Below are 19,666 nucleotides of genomic sequence, written 5' to 3' on the forward strand. Positions count from 1 at the left end.
ATACAGGCCTTCTGACATCAGTACAACTATTGTAGTTCATTTGTATATGATGCAGAAATAAAGCAAGCAGGCCAATATGATCTTCTTATCCCAAGAACTGGTCTCCATAGCTGGGCAAACAATCTGCAGGCTGCACAATGTGCAAAGCCTAATTCTTCGGAGATTAGTCCATAAACAGTGACACACCCTTACTTTGCAGCAGATCCCCTGTCTGACAGAACACAAGGAAGAAAGATTGATGTGGGATCAACCGAGGATCTGAGTAGTTTTCTCTGTGACTTGGACAGGTACGAGGGAGGAGTATCCTCAGATGAGGATGGAGCAGGAATCATTTATTTATATTCTTTTTTATACCGAAATATAGCAGAGTGCCTTCATTCCGGTTTACAGTGTAACAGCAAATTCATACAATGAACAGTTATAAATTATAAATATAACACCAAACAAAGGGAGAAAATGTATATATATATAACATCTCGGCAAAAGCAGATTATAACATGTTAGAATGAGACAATATAGGTTAATTTTGAATAAAACATTAACTTATTAACGAAGTATTTGGGTTTTAGATGGTGGTTGGGAATGGTATATATAGATCATATCATTCTGTGTATGATTGTCTAAACAGCCATGTTTTTAGTTCTTTTTTTGAAGTTTTTGGAATCTTTGATGGAATCATAAACATTAATAAATCACTGCCCTCCCCCGTGCACTCAGAAGGAAAACAGCAGAGGGACTCAAGCTGGCTAATCAATCCAGGTCATTTTTAAATGTTATACTTTGTTGCTTATCCTTGGTTTCTAGATATAGGTCTTAGGTGCAGTTGCTAAGGAATATATACTGCAGTGAGTTTTATAATAAAGTTACTGGAATTTGTTAACTGTTCTGCTTGGTGGCCTTTATAGTTATATAAGTATTGTGGTTACATTTGGATTACACAATCCAACACAATCCAAGAGGTGTAACCATTTCTTTTTCTATTATGAAGAACTGCAATTGTCTGTTTTTTTTTTCTGTGCTAGCTGTGAACCATCTTGTTCATACTCCATTGTCCAGTGTTGCAATCTCTCATCCTTAGGTTTAATTTCATCCCTCATGAACCATTCTTGTGTCAAATTTTGACCCATACATTGATGTTGAAGTACCTTTTTGTATTTCCTACTATATTTATGCTTTTGCTAATTCCTTTTCCTTGGTTGCTGCTCTCATTCTATAAAGACGTTTTTTTCTTGTAGTGAAAATTCTGTTGCTTATTTTCTCAAATGTTCTGGTAACTTCTCACTCATTCCTTCTACTTATCAGAACACTTGTCCAAGTGTAAAAATGGAGACCAATTTTGGCCTTTTACTTTTGTAGTTTCTCTCTTTTAGAGTATTTGGGAATGCTGATTCTGTTAAATAAGCAATTTCTATAAAGCCCATACCACATTCATCTCTGGGAATGAACAATTTGTGCACACACAGGTTCCCATCTATCTCCTGGTAGGCATGGAATAGTTTTCTTTTTATCAAAGAGTTCAAGATATTTGTGAGGCCCATTAATGATTGCAAAACTGTAGAAGAGTATAGAGTTTGGAAGTTAATTTATAGATTTAACTTATTTCATGATGACACCGCGCTTCTCACAAACAGTTTCAGTTTTCTGTAGTATTCTTTGCTGAACTATTCTCACAGGTACTTGTGATGGATTGTTGCACCTTCTACTTTCATACATTTTCCTGCTCGAGTTCTTTAGGTTACAGTCTTCTATCAGACAGACGATCATATTTTACTTAGTTTTCCTTTAAGGATAGCCACTTTATCACATTGGTCAAGGCCAAATGTCATCACGATGCCATCCGAAAATCTCTTCACCACTATGAGTTTTTCCACTATATGATGATCACAAGACCTGTAAAGCTTCAAATCATCTACACATAAAGATGTGATGTTATGTGTGGGCCATTTGTGTCTCAGAGATTAATGTTAAATCCATAAGCAAAGGAGTCAATAAAAGTACTCACTGGATTCAACGACATAATACAGGACTGGTGAAAGGTAAACTTTAAATATTCCTCATTGGTTCTTATGGTTGGGAATGACATATTGCCCATCTTCATAGAGTGTAGTCTGAAATATTCATAGTATACTTGATATACTCATTCAATTCAGGGTTCACCCTGGTCATCTCAAAGCAAATCATCATCTAAGAGTCAATCCATGTTATACTTAGGTTCAGAGTTTTCTTACAGCTGCTCATTATGGCTTTATTTAGAATCAGGTGATCTTTGGTTCCATGTACATCTCTTATCACAGTGTATGGATTATCTGGTGTTTTCTGAGGCTTATCTTCCAAGTGAAGCTTTTTCCACACACAGAACATGTAAATTGTTTCACTCCTGTGTGAATTTTCTTGTGGACTGACAGGTTTGACTTGTGTGTAAAACTTTTACCGCATTCAGTACATATGAATGGCTTCTCACCAGTGTGGATTCTCTGGTGTCTTGTGAGAAGATTCTTCAAACTGAAGCTTTTACTGCACTCAGAACATATGAATGGTTTCACACCTGTGTGAATTTGCTGGTGGACTGAGAGATCTGACTTTCTCTTGAAACATTCACTGCACTCCGTACATGTAAATGGTTTCAGTCCTGTGTGAGTTCTCTGGTGGACTGTGAGGTTTGACTTCCTATTAAAACTTTTACCACACTCAGTACATGTGAATGGTTTCTCACAAGTGTGAATGCGCTGGTGGCATGTGAGGTATTTCTTTTGATTGAAGCTTTTGCCACACTCAGAACATGTGAATGGTTTCAAACCTGTGTGAATTTGCTGGTGGATTGTGAGATCTGACTTCCTCTTGAAACATTTACTGCACTCAGTACATGTAAATGGTTTCAGTCCTGTATGAATTCTCTGGTGGACTGTGAGATTTGACTTCCTATTAAAACTTTTACCACACTCAGCACATATGAACAGTTTTTCCATAGTGTGAATTCTCTGGTGCCTTATGAAGCTTGAATTATTATGGAAGAGTTTTCCACACTCAGAACATGTATATGGTTTCACACCTGTGTGAATTCTCTGGTGGACTCTGAGATCTGTTGTTGAATTGAAAGTTTTACTGCACTCAGTACATGTGAATGGTTTCAGTCCTGTGTGAATTCTTTGGTGGAGTGCAAGGTTTGTCTTCCGATTGAAACTTTTACCACACTCAGTACATATGAACATTTTCTCACTACTATGGATTCTCTGGTGGACTGTGAGTTCTGACTTGCTCTTGAAACTTTTACAGCATGCTGTACACATAAATGGTTTCACTCCTGTATGAGTTCTCTGATGAACTGAGAGATTTGACTTCCACTTAAAACTTTTATTGCATTCAGTACATGTAAATGGTTTCAATCCGGTGTGGATTACCTGGTGGCTTGTGAGGTGTACCTTCTGACTGAAGCTTTTACCACACTCAGTACATAAGAAAGGTTTCTTAGGGAAGAATCCTGTTTTTGTAATGAAGTATTTTCCACATTTAATACATAATGGTCTTTGAGCGGAATTTACCTTGTGGTCATTTATTTGCAGTCCTTTGCTTGTGAAACCTTTCTGAAATTTAGACCATGAAAAGGGTATTTTTTTCTTTATGATTTTGTGGTATGATAATTTATCCTTTCTGCTGATGCTATCATCACACTCAGTACATAAAAATAGTGCCTCAGTATTATGGATTTTCCATTGTCTTGTAAGGCTTATCTTCTGACAATTTCTACCACAGTCAAAATATGAAGACGCATTCTCTCCCTCTTTTTCTGATAACATCTCGTTCTCCTCTGGATTCTCACTAACTTTCCAGTGGTTTGTCTCTGTATTACTGTTTCCGGATTCATCTTTTTCTAGACAGAAAAAAGAAATCATTGGGCATTAATATGTTTTCTCAAGAGACAGAATAAGACATTTCAGAGATATGAGGGGTTCTGATGGAACTAGAATTCAGATCAGCCGGTAATAAAGGATTTATGATAATAATGGAAAGAAATCCGCACTGGGGTATGCTATGTTCCAGCTCAGAGCCTCTGACCATAGGAGAGGAGCTGGGATAATAATCAGGACCAAATCCTGAAGCACTTCTTGTTTCCTTATTTAGTAAACCAGTAAAATGCAGAGCTGTAAGCCAAAGAGACCTAATACTATAAAATCATGCAATGATTAGTCTAAAAGGATCCAACCCAAGAAGGAGCAGTTTATCTTACAGAAATCATGGCACAGGGCTTTGGGGTCTGGATTTGGAAAAGGATATCATGTGTGACTGACACCTGTAACAGAAACCCTGTGAGTGATTAAAGAGATCTCCAGAGGAGCTTGTGAAGGGGTCTCTGCAGTTCCCAGCTGCTCCTTCCTCTCTTCATCTCAGCAGTTTTACCCCGGTCCCTCTTATTACTGTACTCACCTGAACAGCTGATTTTCCCAGGTCCTCTTTCCTCTGACCCCGGCTCATCCCTGATGTACGGCTCTTCTCCTCGTTCAATGTGGGAGATAATATCAGGGGAGACTGTCAGAATGTCTTTTCCTGGGATAAGAACACTGTATTAGGCTTCCCATCATGGAGTGTGAGTTGCCTAATTTTAGCAAATTGAAAAATGTTTTCACCCTTCATATATTCTAACAACAACAACAAGGAATAAAAATATTCAAACTCTTGGTTACAGAGGCACCCTTTAGAGGCCCTGTATATCTCAGAAAAGTCACATACAGTAAACCTTCATTACTTATCTTTATAGTCTGGCTAACATCTTAAAGAGTACAATATGAGTCATCTTAAAATACATAAACTTCATTAACTCCAAAAAGGTAGGGGAATGAATTAAAAAACATTAATTCTGCTTCATCCTATATGATTTTGTTTCTATGAATTTTGGAACGTGACAAATAGTTTTAGTACACTCCAAACCAATTTAACATTTTTAAAGTATCTAACACTAAAAGCATTTAGTGCATACTAAACAAAACAATTTGGCTGAAACAGCGTATCCCTACTAAATGCCATCCTGCACCTCCTGCTGGATGCACAGGTACTGGATATTATCAGCCTTTCAGGAAACCATGGAGGCAACACCTGCAGACAGAACCGACTGTTTACAGTTCTCTCTCCTGTTAATCTGTAGCAGCAGACAGGACATAGGACACAATCAGCAGTTATCCCTTTCCTCTCCACAGTCAGCCTGTGACAGGGTTTTTATGGACTGAAGGGGTCCATGAAATTGCTCACACAGGGGCCGATGAAATACAGTGCGCTCAGCCAAGCGGAGTGAATGCAAATGCATGTGAATGAGGCTATTACTCATTCACTCCACATTAAAAAAAAAAAAAAAGTGTGCGTCTCAGACATTAATAGTTGAGCGCATGTAAAAGAAGAAAAAAAAGCAGAAAAACTGCTTTTCTTTACTACTTAAGTAAAAAAAAAAAGAAAAAAAAACATACCTCGGCAAACTGCCGAGTTATGAAGACCGACGCCGGTAAACTCGGCATCTGTTTTCATAACCGGCCGTCTGCCATTAATGAAAACGGACACTGATAAACTCATCCGTATGCACTTGGTGTCCGTTTTCATTACTGGCAGACGGCTGGTTATGAAAACCGATGCAGAGTTTACTGGCGTCTGTTTTTGTAACCGGCAGCCGCCGCGGGTTCTGTTAAGCAAGGAGACACTAGGGGCGCACAAGCGACCCTAGCGCGACCCCCTAATTTGCTTATAGCATAGCGCCCCCTTTTGCGGGTGCCATGCGCACATTAAGCACCCACTTTCCACGTTTTTTTTTATAGCATCGGCCCCATAGTTGGGAGATAAAGGATCTGGTCAGGAGTGACCTGAACAGGTTCTGTCTCTCTCAAATCTTCCACATCCAGTCTGGGCAGGATTATTCACCTGCAGGAGGCTTCAGGATTCCTACAATATTTCCTCATTAGGAGAATCACCTACAGAGTCACAGATGTGTACATGAAAATTAAAATCCAAACTGGATCTCTATTCATTTCATTTCATGATGGCAGCTGGCAGTCAGTGTAGGATGAGTTATATTTATAATTATTTTATGCTAAGGTATTAATCACAGTGCTGCAGGATTATTATTATATCTGGATAGGAGAAAAATGACTCATGAAATCAAGAACGCTTTGATTCTGAATTCTTCCCCCTCCCAAAGCAAAGCCCATCACTTGGAAAGTCTCTTGGAAGAGCACCACCAACACAAGATCCAAACACAACAAAAGTCCATAAACAAAAGACCAACCAGAGGTAGAGAGCAAAATAAAGATCAATTATTTACCTAAAAAACACAGGGCTTGGGTGTTGAACAGGATAGATCAGTTTCCCTTCTGTGCATCTTTCCTTACAATAGCCTAAAATTAAGGCTCAAGTAGTGATAGCCTCTGCTGAAATTATCTGAACTTTCTAGAAATGATAGCCAGGAAATGACCACCCCACCTGAAAACCCATATCCGTAACCAGTCCCACCCTCTCCTCCATCTCAAAGAACTGAGAAAATGGATATCACCTCATCTGGTATGTGACTGAGTTACTACACAGCATATGACCTATAACCACAGAATTTTTTCTCAAAACTTTAAGAATAAAGACAGAGATGAAGCAACAGATTCAGCAGGACACACAGGCAACCAGAGAAGCCGCCACCAGCATCATCCAGAAATCTGAGACCTGGGACTGTAGATGCACAAAGACAGAGTTCCAGAGTCCTCACAACAGAGAATCCCTGCCTTCAGTAAGTTAGGATAAAAATTAATTTTTAAAGAAAATTGTGTGCTCTTTGAGGGATGGCTTGCCATATCGGGGGATTGGGCTTGCCCCGGTGGGCCGGTCGCTCCCATCACATGATTTTTTTTGGTGGCTAGCCCCGGTGCATGCATGTGAGAATGGGCGCCTGGGTGTGTGTATGTGAGAATGGGCGCCTGGGTGTGTGTATGTGAGAGCTTGTTTGTGTGAGGGAGTCTGAGAAAGCGTGTTTGTGAGAGGAAGGGAAGAAGATAGGAGACAGAAGAAGCAGAAACAGAAGAGTGATCCTGAAGAAAGAATTAGGAAAAAGACTGACAAAGGGAAAGTGGAAAAAAAGAGACCTGGACCAAGTGATTAGAAAAATACAAAGATCAGACACTCAGTGGCTCTCTCTCCCTCACACACATATATAGGCACTTGCTCACACTCAGTGGGCTCTCTTTCACACCCACATTCAGTGGCTCTCTGTTGCTCACAAAAATGCAGGAACACTCTCCCATACTCATTGGTTCTCCTCCTCCCACACACAAAAGCCCACTCTCTCACAGTCTGTGACTCTCTCACCCTTACAAAAAAAGACAGGCACTCTCTCAAACTTATTAGCTCTCTGTGCTGGGCTTGATGGACCCTTGTCTGACCCAGTATGGCAAGTTCTTATGTTCTCACTCCCTTACACTCAGTGGCTCTCTCTCCCTCACACATACAAGTACTTTCTCACACATAAAAAGGTATTCTCACACTGTCTTGCTCACACACACTCAGGTATTCTCTCACATTCAGTGGCTCAATTTCTGTCTCTCACACACACAGTTTCTCTTATTCACTCACACAGGCTCAGGCCTCCCCCTCTCTTCTCTACCTCTTCATCATGCTGCTTGATCATAGGTCCTCCCTTCTTCAGCTGCCACGGAACGGACACTGTGATGGCCTGCCAGGACTTGTATTCACCCGCCAGCAGGATGAGCTCTGCTGGCAGTCATTGGGTCCTTTCTGTTTTTTAGCTGCAATGGGATGGGCTCTGTAGTGGCCTGCTGGATCCCAGGTTCTTTGTGGCTTGGGATATAGTATGAGTCACACTGAAATGACATCTTCTGCTGCCCGTGCATGGTAAGAGCTGCGAGATTGACTCCATGGCAGGAGATGTCATTGCTTCTTTGTAATTCCTCTGACCGAATGCCACTGAAATATATTAAATGCCACTGACACATCCATTCTATCCTGCTATAACCCATTGATACAGTCAGATGTTACTTACTTTTACTTCCTGTAAGGTTGCTTCTGTTGCATATGGTTCAGCTGACAGGAAGCTAACTGACCTCTTCAGCACTCGTTCTCTTACTTTTTACTATCTCACACCATTAAATCCGCAGACTCTGAACTTCCTTTTCATGATGCCCCAAGGCTGCTAATAAAGATTGTAAAGTTCTTCCTTACCCAGAGAGATGAGGGTCTCATAGTTCTCCTTCATCACATCCTTGTAAAGCTCCTTCTGCTGTTCCTCTAAATCCTCCCACTCCTCCTGGGAGAAATAGATTGCGATGTCCTCAAAGGTTAATGGGACCTGAAACACAGACCCTTCCACACTCAGCACCTTTTACATATCGTCCATCAGGAGACCTCCCAGCCCCAGGGCTCAACAGGGAAGGGAGAATGTTCCTTGTATTTGTAAGTCTGTTGGAGTAATGTTTTGTTACTTTTGCTGAGAATGTATATAAAAGGGTAGGCCGTATGGATTCAGAGTTTTCACCCAGACACAGACTAGTTTGAAGGCAACAGGCCAACCTCTGAGTGAACTACTATTTACTGTCTTGCACTGTGAAATGTTTACAAACAGGCAAGAGTCTGTTATTCCAGTACGTCTATGATAAGAAAAGCAAGCAATTAACTTATACTAAAGCCTGAGAGAGAATGAAGGCCACACAGCTGAGCTTAAGATTGATAAGAACTCAGAGAGAGGGAACATCGCTTTTTTCCCCAAGCATTTAGTGAATAAGGAAAAAATAAGAGGGAGAGAAGGTGGAGAGCACGCTGGACGTGAAAGCACAGGCTCATCCGTTGGAAACATGTAAGCTTTACTTCTACTATTACTTCTTCTGTGAAATCTATTTGTTCTATCCTCTTATTGCTCAAATAAACGTACTTTCATAAATACCTGTAACCATGTTGTACTGAATCAAAGTGTGTGTGGCTCTTTGTGTGCAGGGGATAAGCTCCTGGGTTCAAGCCCCCAGGTATAATCCCAGTGATTGAGTGTGTATATATTGTGTAAGCCCCTAAGGTAATCATGTGCACACAGGTGAGAAGCCCCTCAGGAGCACCCAGTGTAGACCTCAGTGACATTAGCCCCCCCCCAGGTCAGAGCCCCTGGGCAGAATGCCAGTGTGACGGTCTGAACCCGTAACAAAGTCACAGGGAGATATCAGAGATCCCAGGTTCTAGCAATTGCACAGGGTAAATTCTGCATTGAATGATTTAATTCTGTGGCAAAATGTATTAATCCGTAGTACACTTGCATAAATTAAATACATAAATCTATTTCCCAGTACGTACAGGATCAGTCCAGAGAAGTGGGTTGTGTATCCCTACCAGCAGGTGGAGTCACAGAGCAAAAAAAAACTTTGGGCACTGCCATATATGTAAAAGAGTCCACCACGAAAAGTGCAGAGAAATATTGACATAGTCCATTTAATTATTTCAAATACATCTTTTTATTCATATGGCAACTCCACTGTTTTTCATTGTTATTTTTCAAAAGAGGGGTCCCCCGACATGGACCCGTGTTTCGCCGTGGCTGTGTCAGGAGAGACGGACAATTTGTAACAAGTCTAAAGATAAAACATGAAAAGGACTATGTTAACAAATGGATCACATACAGACATGCATTTCATACGAATTAAAAAAATATTTACATACCATATTGTGTCTTGAAATTGTTTAACAGGAAGCATGTACACTCAACATACAGAAGGGTTTTAAACACTGTCAAAAAAGGCGCCAAATACCACGGACCAATCAGCATAAAGGGAGGAAACAACCAATCTGAGACAGAGAAAAGTAACCAGTCGGAGTTAAGTAAAGTACATCCATTCCAGTTCCTTGTTGAGTCCGTGAGGTGTAACAGTGTTTAACACACACATCCATTTTTGCTCTTTTCGAATCAGATGTTCAGAAAAATTCCCCCCTCGATTTGGGCAAGGAACAACTTCTAAGATGAAAAAATTTAAATCAGACACAGTATGTGAAAACTGAATCCAATGTTCAACCAAAGGTGCATTTTCTCGTAAATGTTTAATATTGGACCTACGTTCAATAATTCTAGTTTTTATTTTTCTGACAGTTTTTGACACGGACATTGAATAATATAAATCACCCCTTCTGAATTACAATCTGAAAAACCTCTTAACACATACTTTTTCTCAGATCGGGGATGTTCAAAGAATGATTATGGTATTTGTATGGGAACACACAGAACATTACATTATCCACAAGGTTTATGTTCTCCGATAACCTGATGATGGGTGCGTGTTAGACTTAAGTCGGAATGTGTCAACATGTCCCGCAAGTTCATGCCTCTCCGGTATGTAAAACGCAATGCACCCTGAAAACGTTCTTGAAGAGATAATGATTGCCAGTGTTTACGTATAACATGTGTGATGGAATTACTCAACGGGGAAAAGGGTAATAAACAATTCAATGTGATGTCTGTGCTACAATTTTGTGACAAAAACAATAGGATGAATCGTCTTCGGACGATTCAGCCGGAGACGATGCAGGACAAAAAACAACACATACGTCTCAGGAAAACCAGATGATAACCTCAAATGTAGCTTCATCCTCTGGGTCCTACTCATCTATTGCTATATCTTTTTTAGACTCGGGACAACTACAGCGCAACTGTATGTGGGGAAAACTGTCAGAAAAATAAAAACTAGAATTATTGAACATAGGTCCAATATTAAACACTTACAAGAAAATGCACCTTTGGTTGACCATTGGACTCAGTTTTCACATACTGTATCTGATTTATATTTTTTCGTCTTAGAAGTTGTTCCTTGCCCAAATCGAGGGGGGAATTTTTCTGAACATCTGATTCGAAAAGAGTAAAAATGGATATATGTGTTAAACACTGTTACACCTCACGGACTCAACAAGAAACTGGAATGGATGTACTTTACTTAACTCTGATTGGTTACTTTTCTCTGACTCTGATTGGTTGTTTCCTCCCTGTATGCTGATTAGTCCATGGTATTTGGCGCCTTTTTTGACGGTGTTTAAAACCCTTCTGTATGTTGAGTGTACATGCTTCCTGTTAAACAATTTCAAGGCACAATATGGTATTAAATATTTTTTTAATTTGTATGAAATGCATGTCGGTATGTGATCCATTTGTTAACATAGTCCTTTTCATGTTTTATCTTTAGACTTGTTACAAATTGTCCGTCTCTCCTGACGCAGCCGCGGCGAAACACGGGTCCGTGTCGGGGGACCCCTCTTTTGAAAAATAACAATGAAAAACAGTGGAGTTGCCATATGAATAAAAAGATTTATTTGAAATAATTAAACGGACTATGTCAATATTTCTCTGCTCTTTTCGTGGTGGACTATTGGTTTTGAGTGCAGCTGTTGCTCTTGTGTTCTTCTGGATATATACAAGAGTGCCACCTGCAGCCCCTCAGTATTTCTCTGACTCCAGCAGGTGGCAGAGTGCACTCCTGCAGTCTTAGTTTACAATTTTTTTCTTTTAATTAGTTAGCCTCTTTTTTTTTTTCATGTGGTCGCTTCCTGGGGTGTTAGGCACCTTTGTGGGCCATCCCCCAGTGGAAGCCGGGCGTCCGGGGGGTTGGATATCCCTGGCAGGGTCTCGCCCGCCACAGCTCGGTGGACGAAGGCCAGGGGCTCCTGGTGACTCTCCACCGGTACTACTACAGCTGCTCCCTTGTCCCCTGCAAGAGCTTCTTTTGTTTTATCCCCTGCACACAAAGAGCCCCCCCCACACACACACACACACACACACACTTTGAATTAAAAAAAAAAAAAGTAAGATTCAGAAGTTACTTGCGGCTGAGCGTCTGTTTTTCAGCAGTGCTGAGGTAAGGAGCAGTGCAGGAGGAATCGGGCCCATTGGGACCAACTTTGTGGAAGGCAGTCAGCATTTCCCTCAACTCCCGGATCTCCGGGCTGCTTCAGAGGGAGGGGTAAGTTTACAAGTGACCCGTTTATTTTAAACTTTCCGGCAAAACACTAGGCCACTTGCGGGTAGTCGAGCCATCCTTTCAGTTTTCTTTACCGTGGCGCGGCTGCACATAGTTTTTGGCAAATTTGTTTATTTCTGTCTCTGCAGATCTGACATTTTCCCGCGTCGCGGCTGCGAGCGGCTTGTCGTTTTTCGCGGCCTTCCTTTTCTTCCGACCACAAGGTGCCGCGCTTTTTCCCCTGGGACCACGATTGTAATCGCAGGCCTACCGCGTGTGTGGGACACGCGGGCAGGCATTAGATTCAGCATTTTTCTACGCGACTTGTGCTGGTTATGCAAAGATGCCTCAAGGTTTTGTTCTCTGCCTCCATCTGCTGGTAGGGAGGTATAAACCCACTGATCTGGAATGATCTGGATATATTTACAGTTTTTTGTATATACCGGTATTCGTGGGTACATCATATCGGTTTACAGAGAACTTAAAGTTACAAATAACAAGGGTAGGGAGAACAGGAGAAATCAAAGGACACAGAATGCTGTGTCCAAAGAAACACGGAGAAGTAATTTTTTATACAAGGTGATAAAAATACTGTATAGGGAAAAGTAACTATATATGCTGTACAAGGAAAAATGACTGTATATACAAGGAGATAAAATGCAGTGTTAGGGTAGGACGAGGTCTATTCTGGGTATGCCTGTTTGAAAAGCCATGTCTTAAGTTTCTTTTTGAATTTGTGTGTATATGGCTCTAAGCAAAGGTCAGGGTGGGGCCTGCGATGGTAAAGGCTCATTGTTTAGTGGAGATGAGGTGAGTGGTCTTGGGGGAGGGAGTGTATAGGCAGCCTTTGTAGGCTGATCTGGTGGGTCGGTCGGAGGAGAGGAAGTGGAGGGAGTTTTTAAACCAACTGATGTTGTGAGAGTGTAGTGTTTTGTGTATCATAGTGAGGGTTTTGTAGGTTATGTGAGAGGAGATAATGTGATCAGATTTGCGGGTATTGGTTAGAATTCTGGCTGCTGCATTTTGTAGCATCTGTAGGGGTTTGACAGTGGTGAGCAAGAGGCTGAGGAGGGAGTTACAGTAGTCCAGTTTGGGGAGAATGGTTGCTTGAAGGACAGTGCGGAAATCATGGATATGAAGCAGGGGTTTAAGTTTTTTAAGAACCTGTAGTTTAAAAAAATGTCTTCTTTGGTAGCATTGATGTGTTTTTTCATGTTGAATTGTTGGTCGATGGTAGCGCCAAGATCCCTTACGCTGAAAGGGAAAATGATAGATGGGGGGAGGGGTCTATGCTTAGAGGAGACAATGTTATTTTGCGGTGATATGATTAATAGTTCAGTTTTAGATGTGTTTAATGCCAGGTGTAGATTAGTGAAGAGGGTGTTTATGGCAGAGAGGCATTTATCCCAGATCTTGAGAGATTTGGCTAAGGAATCTTGTATGGGGATAAGGATCTGAACATTGTCTGCATAAATATAATGTTTGAGGTCAAGATCGGAGGGGAGTTGATAAAGGGGCATGAGGTATATATTGAAAAGGGTGGAGGATAGGGAGGAACCTTGGGGTACACCTTGGGTTAAATAGATGGGTGAGGATTCAGCGTTACCAATTTTGACACTGTAGGCTCTATTATCAAGATAGGATTTAAGCCAAAGGTGTGCTGAGCCAATGATACCAATTTCTGATAGCCGGTTCATTAGTATGTTGTGGCTTATTGTATCAAAGGCTGACGAGATGTCTAGTTGGGCTAGGATATAGGATTGAACCTGGTCAAGGCCTTTGAGGATGGTGTTGGAGAGTGAAATTAAAAGGGTTTCTATGTTGAATTTTCGGAAGCCGAATTGAGATGGGTATAGTAAGTTATGGTTTTCTAAATAGTCAGATATTTGGGAATTAACTACTTTTTCCATGACTTTAAAGTTGGAGCTAGGAGGCTCAGATATCCTGGTAGAACCATGAGCAGCATCCAGTCTTTGGTGTGTGTTTTCACTAGAAGCCTGGGCATTCCTTGGATTGAGTTCAGATAGTGCAAGCCGGAATATTCATTCACCCGTTCTCCTAATCAGAGGATTCTTCCACAGATGATCCTTTCCATTTTACAACTTTGACTATTAAGAGAACCAGAGAATATTTAATGTTAGGATTACAGCCTCAGTGATATAAAAAGAGGACCACAAAGTAGGCTTGATAATTTTAAGCCTCTGCGAGGTCCGTTTACAGGAGACAATAATTCCCTTTCAGGTATTCATTTCTTCAATCTTGTCCTTCCACTGGAGGAGATTGCAGAGGGCAGAGACTGACTCTAGCTTGCTGCAAGAGACACAATCATGGAAGCTCTTGCGCTACGCTCTCAGATTATATTCTTCAAAGGAATCAATAACACAAGTCCTCTGCTGAGGGAGGTCTCCTCGATTTGCAAGTGCACTTAGTTTTGAAGGGATCTGCCATGTCTTCCTCTTGAGCGTCATAGGATAGCATCTGAGTTTTGTTATTGAAATCAGTCTTTTGGTCATTTTAAAAGTAAGGATATCTCTGTGCCCAATGCACTCCTTTTTTAGAGGGTGGTGTTTCACTTTTGTCAGAATCGAGATTTTCTCACTTAATGATGGTGAGAAATCAGGTGACAGACCAGGGCAGGGATGGTCACATCAAGTGCATTGTAGGTAACCAGTTTCTTTTCAGATAGTTCTTTGCTCCATTAATAAATGCTGCAAAAGCACAGTGAGTTCTAAGGCAGCAATTTCAGGAGAAATCAAGAAGAGGAGCACTTTGGCCCACTCCAGCAAGCGCTTGCAGGGCTCAGAGGATCAGTGACCCCACTCAACAAGGGAGCAGGAGTCCTTGAAGGTAGAGTCAGAATCTGTCTTTCCAGAAGATAATGGCAGGGCAATGCTGATGCCTTCATTGCATTCCTGCTCTGAACACCTCACTATGGGCGTGTAGGTGAGGGGAAGCTAAGCTTTGGATGCAGAAGTCCTGAGCGCTATCGAGGCATCCTTCTGGATTTGTCTGGCATGGATAAGGAAGCTGAAATTTAAACTTACCTGTTAATTTTCTTTCCTTTAGTCCTGCCAGCCCAGTCTAGAACCCAACAGAGGAAGTCACAGCAATCAAAAGCGAAGTCTGATAGGTTCATAAATCTAATAGCAAATATGTTGTTGCCCACTCTGAACGCAACTGGCATAATCTTGAACTCCATGTAGGGATTCTTTTTCCTGAGTTAATAACTAGGGAGGGAGCTTTTTGGATTTTTCCTGGTTTGTTTGTGCTGGTGATTTGGAAACTAAAGCAAACCATTGCCTTAGCTTTGATATAGAATGCTGAAGGCATCCCCAGACCCTTATATGGGAGTGAAGTCAGCTTTGATGTTTTTCTTTCTGGTGGAATAAGGACATAACCCACTTATCTGTACTGTTCTGGTAGGACTAAAGGAAGGGAAATTAACAAATAAGTATAAACTTCACCGTTTATGCTGTATTATATACCACCAAGAACATTGGATTGCATAGTTTATAAAATGCTTTAATGAAAGTAAAATAAATATACTTCCATAAGCACACAAATCCACCTCCCACACCCTCACAGAAACACCACACACACTGACCGTATGAAGAAATCTTCCTACCACAAACTTCCTGCATTCTTCTACATATACACCATCCCAAAATAATCTCCCCTTAAAACACACGCATGCTGCCGCTGCCCCACATCATTGAGGAGAGTCCCAAAGTACCTCGCCAGTGTCCCAGGTCTGCTCAGGCTCCTCTGCAGTTTACCATCTTAGAAAGCTGCAGCAGTATTTATATAGAGAGAGCAAGAAGTTGGGGGCAATCTCCTACCTGAGCAGAAGCTCCTGCAGGCATTTTCCTTTCTGTTTTTGCAGCGTTCAGGATAAGAAATGATTTGTGGCTCTTTCTCTGGATACGGAAGAGTTGACCGATTGCCTCTTGTGCTACTCAGGCTAATGCGCCTCTCTTCACCCCGTGCCTCAGAAAGTTAAGCTACTTCCTCATTCTCAGTTCTGGTTTCTTTCTTTCATATTATTTTTATATATTTGTATAAGAATAGCGGGGGAACTTTTGAGCTCTGGTCATATTAAGATTAGTATACACTAACAGAATCTGTATAAATCAGGGTCACATAATACAGTTCCAAAACAAGATTATATCAATAGGAAACCAGTTATATATAGATTCTAGGACACAAAATATAACAGTTTTGGGTCCTTTGCTCTCTCTTATTACAATCAGGAGACTTCCAAAGTGCGTTTTCTGCACCTCAGGTCGGCCCGGGGTCCTATTAAAGTCAGGGCTGACTCAGCAGTATCAAAGGTTAGAAAGCTGCAGCAGTGTTTGTATTGAGAGAGAGAGCAGGAAGTGCAAGCAATCTCTACCTGAGCAGAAGCTCCTGCAGGCATTATCCGCACTGCTTTCAGGATTAAAAATGAATCGGGTCTCTTTCTCTGGCTGGAGAAAAGCTGAGTGTTTGCCTCTTGCAGCACTAGAAGAAAAAAAAAAGCTACAAGTGGAAGCGTGCAGGGGTGATTTCTCCCTGCCTTGCCCGGCTCTTTCCCTAGAAACTGGGCAGCTCCTCCTCCTTCTCCTGACCGGCGCGCGCTGATGACGTCAGGAGGAAGGAGCGGGGAGTTCAGTGCGCGGTAAACCGAGATCTGGCATTCTCATGATCTGAAGGGAGTTTTCCTACTAATCTAAGGAAGCTGCAAAGGATAAAAATGAAAGTTATTGGTTTTTAAATGTGGTGAGGGAACTTATGCAAGGTTTATTTTTATTGAAATTCTGAAATGTTCTTGGACATTGGTTTGTACATGTCCTTCCCTCCATTCCTGTTTTATTGGATTTAGTTTCTCTTCCCCCAGTGTCTCTTGGTATTTCCGCTGAGGCCTATATAATAAAGTGCGCTCAGCTTAACGAGTAGTTGGACACGAGTCCATAACACCCAATGCAAAAAGGGGATCAGCGCATCGAAAGTGCGCGTGCAGCTAATCGTGCTCAACACAATCAGAGTCCATGCAGATGAGTGCTATAAGCTATTACCCTGCGATGCAATAAATTACCGCTCACTCAACGCCCTTGTTAATGCGGCAGATTTAACTCCAGCCCTGGAGCTGGCGTTAAGCCTTGCCGCGCGTCAAAGGCTCACCAAAAAAATTCCTGCTTTCTGTGGTGCTTCCTACTTAGTATTGCGACAATTTATTTATTATTTATAACTTTTTTTATACCGAAGTTCAGTTAACAGAATTACTTATCACTCCGGTTTACATTATAACAAGTAGAAAACAATGACAACATATGTCTTACAATGAACAAGGGAGTGAACAACTTGGATAATATAACATAACATAAACATAGAAACATAGAAATGACGGCAGAAGAAGACCAAATGGCCCATCCAGTCTGCCCAGCAAGCTTCACACATTTTTTCTCTCATACTTATCTGTTTCTCTTAGCTCTTGGTTCTCTTTCCCTTCCACCCCACCTTTAATGTAGAGAGCAGTGATGGAGCTGCATCCAAGTGAAATATCTAGCTTGATTCGTTAGGGGTAGTAGCCGCCGCAATAAGCAAGCTACACCCATGCTTATTTGTTTTACCCAGACTATGTTATACAGCCCTTATTGGTTGTTTTTCTTCTCCCCTGCCGTTGAAGCAGGGAGCTATGCTGGATATGCGTGAAGTATCAGTCTTCTCCCTTGCTGTTGAAGCAGAGAGCCATGCTGGATGTGCATCGAAAGTGAAGTATCAGGCACATTTGGTTTGGGGTAGTAACCGCCGTAACAAGCCAGCTACTCCCCGCTTTGTGAGTGCGAACCCTCTTTTCTTCTCCCCTGCCGTTGAAGCAGAGAGCTCTGCTGGATGTGTGAAGTATCAGTTTTTCTTCTCCCCTGCCGTTGAATCAGAGAACTATGCTGTATATGCATTGAAAGTGAAGTATCAGGCTTATTTGATTTGGGGTAGTAACCGCCGTAACAAGCCAGCTACTCCCCTCTTTGTGAGTGCGAATCCTTTTTTCCACATTTCCTCTTGCTGTTGAAGCTTAGAGCGATGTTGGAGTCACAGTAACCATGTGTATATTTATTGAATAAGGGTATTGACTCCAGGCAGTAGCCATCATTCTGGCGAGTCACCTACTCTTCATTGGCAGCCTCTTGACTTTATGGATCCACAGTGTTTATCCCATGCCCCTTTGAAGTCCTTCACAGTTCTGGTCTTCACCACATCCTCCGGAAGTGCATTCCAGGCATCCACCACCCTCTCCGTGAAGAAATACTTCCTGACATTGGTTCTGAATCTTCCTCCCTCGAGCTTCAAATCGTGACCCCTGGTTCTGCTGATTTTTTTCCTACGGAAAAGGTTTGTCGTTGTCTTTTGATCATTAACACCTTTCAAGTATCTGAAAGTCTGTATCATATCACCTCTGCTCCTCCTTTCCTCCAGGGTGTACATATTTAGATTCTTCAATCTCTCCTCGTACGTCATCCGATGAAGATCCTCCACCTTCCTGGTCGCCCTTCTCTGTACCGCCTCCATCTTGTCTTTGTCTTTTTGAAGATACGGTCTCCAGAACTGAACACAGTACTCCAGGTGAGACCTCACCAAGGACCTGTACAAGGGAATAATCACTTCCCTTTTCTTACTCGATATTCCTCTCTCTATGCAGCCCAGCATTCTTCTGTTCGGAAGAACCATAGAAAGCTGTATCATGACAAAATGAAAAGTGGAAAAAAATTCGGTGCGCACATTATATACACTACAGGCAGTGTATATTTTGTGTGTGTGTGTGTGTATATTGTGCCGATATCGCGATAAAATGGATGCTAGTACTTAGAGTCCGTTTTCCTAACCCGCTCACAGCCATGTTTTCTGGGCGCCCAATACCAAGGATGCGTTAGGGATGCACAATTTTCCCTAGCGCGTCCTTTTCAGCACAGCAGCTCATTTAAGCCCTAATTTTAAAAAGCCTGCGCACGCAAAAATCGGGGATATGTGCTGGGCTGGGCCATGCACGTGCCGAGCGCATTTTAAAAATGGCCCAGCCACGCGTGTATCGCCCAATACGCACAGAAGCGCCGGGTCGATGAAAGGGGTGGGCCGTGGGGTGAGGTCTGGGCGGGGCGGGAGCCAACTGAGACAACGGCCATTAGGCTCTGTTCCGGGAAGTGCTGGAGAGGGGAAAGGCAGGAAGGGTAGTTAGGGGGATAGGGAAGTTCCCTCCCAGTCCACTTCTTAATAACATAGAAATATAGAAATGACGGCAGAAGAAGACCAAATGGCCCATCAAGTCTGCCCAGCAAGCTATGCACTTTATCCATTTTTTTTTCCCTTTTTCTCTCTCCCACCTGTTACTATTGGCTTCCAGTACCCTCCAGCCCTAATTCCCCTCCACCCAATTTAGAGAGCAGCTTTGAATCTGCATCCAAGTGACATCCAGCTCAATTAGGGTTAGCAACCGCTGTAACAAGCAGGCCACCCCCTTGCCCCATACTCTTACCCACCCCTGTTTTTATTTTTTTGTTTTGTTTTTTTTTTGGAAATAGCAGCCCTCCATCCTTCCGCTCCGTGAAGGTGGAACACCAACTACTGGCCACTGGCATCCCGCTCCGTGAATGCCTCTGTGGCTACTGCCGCTCCGTGCAGTGTTTGAATGCCGCTGTGGCTACTGCCGCTCCGTGCAGTGTTTGAATGTCTCCACTTTA

General features: G+C 42.1%; 1 protein-coding gene across 2 annotated transcripts; it reads right to left on the bottom strand.

Annotated features, from left to right (window-relative positions):
• Positions 1-944: 944 nt before the first annotated feature.
• Positions 945-16,611, bottom strand: LOC115085920 (gastrula zinc finger protein XlCGF26.1-like). Of its 2 annotated transcripts, none has more exons than XM_029592462.1 (4): positions 16,348-16,611; positions 8,197-8,323; positions 4,423-4,542; positions 945-3,868 (listed from the first exon to the last, which is right to left on the bottom strand). In XM_029592462.1, exons 1-4 carry the CDS (start codon positions 16,369-16,371, stop codon positions 2,289-2,291), a joined length of 1,851 nt encoding a protein of 616 aa, XP_029448322.1. In that variant the 5' UTR covers positions 16,372-16,611; the 3' UTR covers positions 945-2,288. The 2 variants fall into 2 exon arrangements, with proteins under 2 accessions (XP_029448322.1, XP_029448321.1); XM_029592461.1 differs by having other exon boundaries at positions 15,794-16,610.
• Positions 16,612-19,666: the final 3,055 nt, after the last annotated feature.

The sequence above is a fragment of the Rhinatrema bivittatum genome, chromosome 2, assembly GCF_901001135.1.
Source record: "Rhinatrema bivittatum chromosome 2, aRhiBiv1.1, whole genome shotgun sequence".
In the NCBI taxonomy this organism is placed as follows: domain Eukaryota; kingdom Metazoa; phylum Chordata; class Amphibia; order Gymnophiona; family Rhinatrematidae; genus Rhinatrema; species Rhinatrema bivittatum.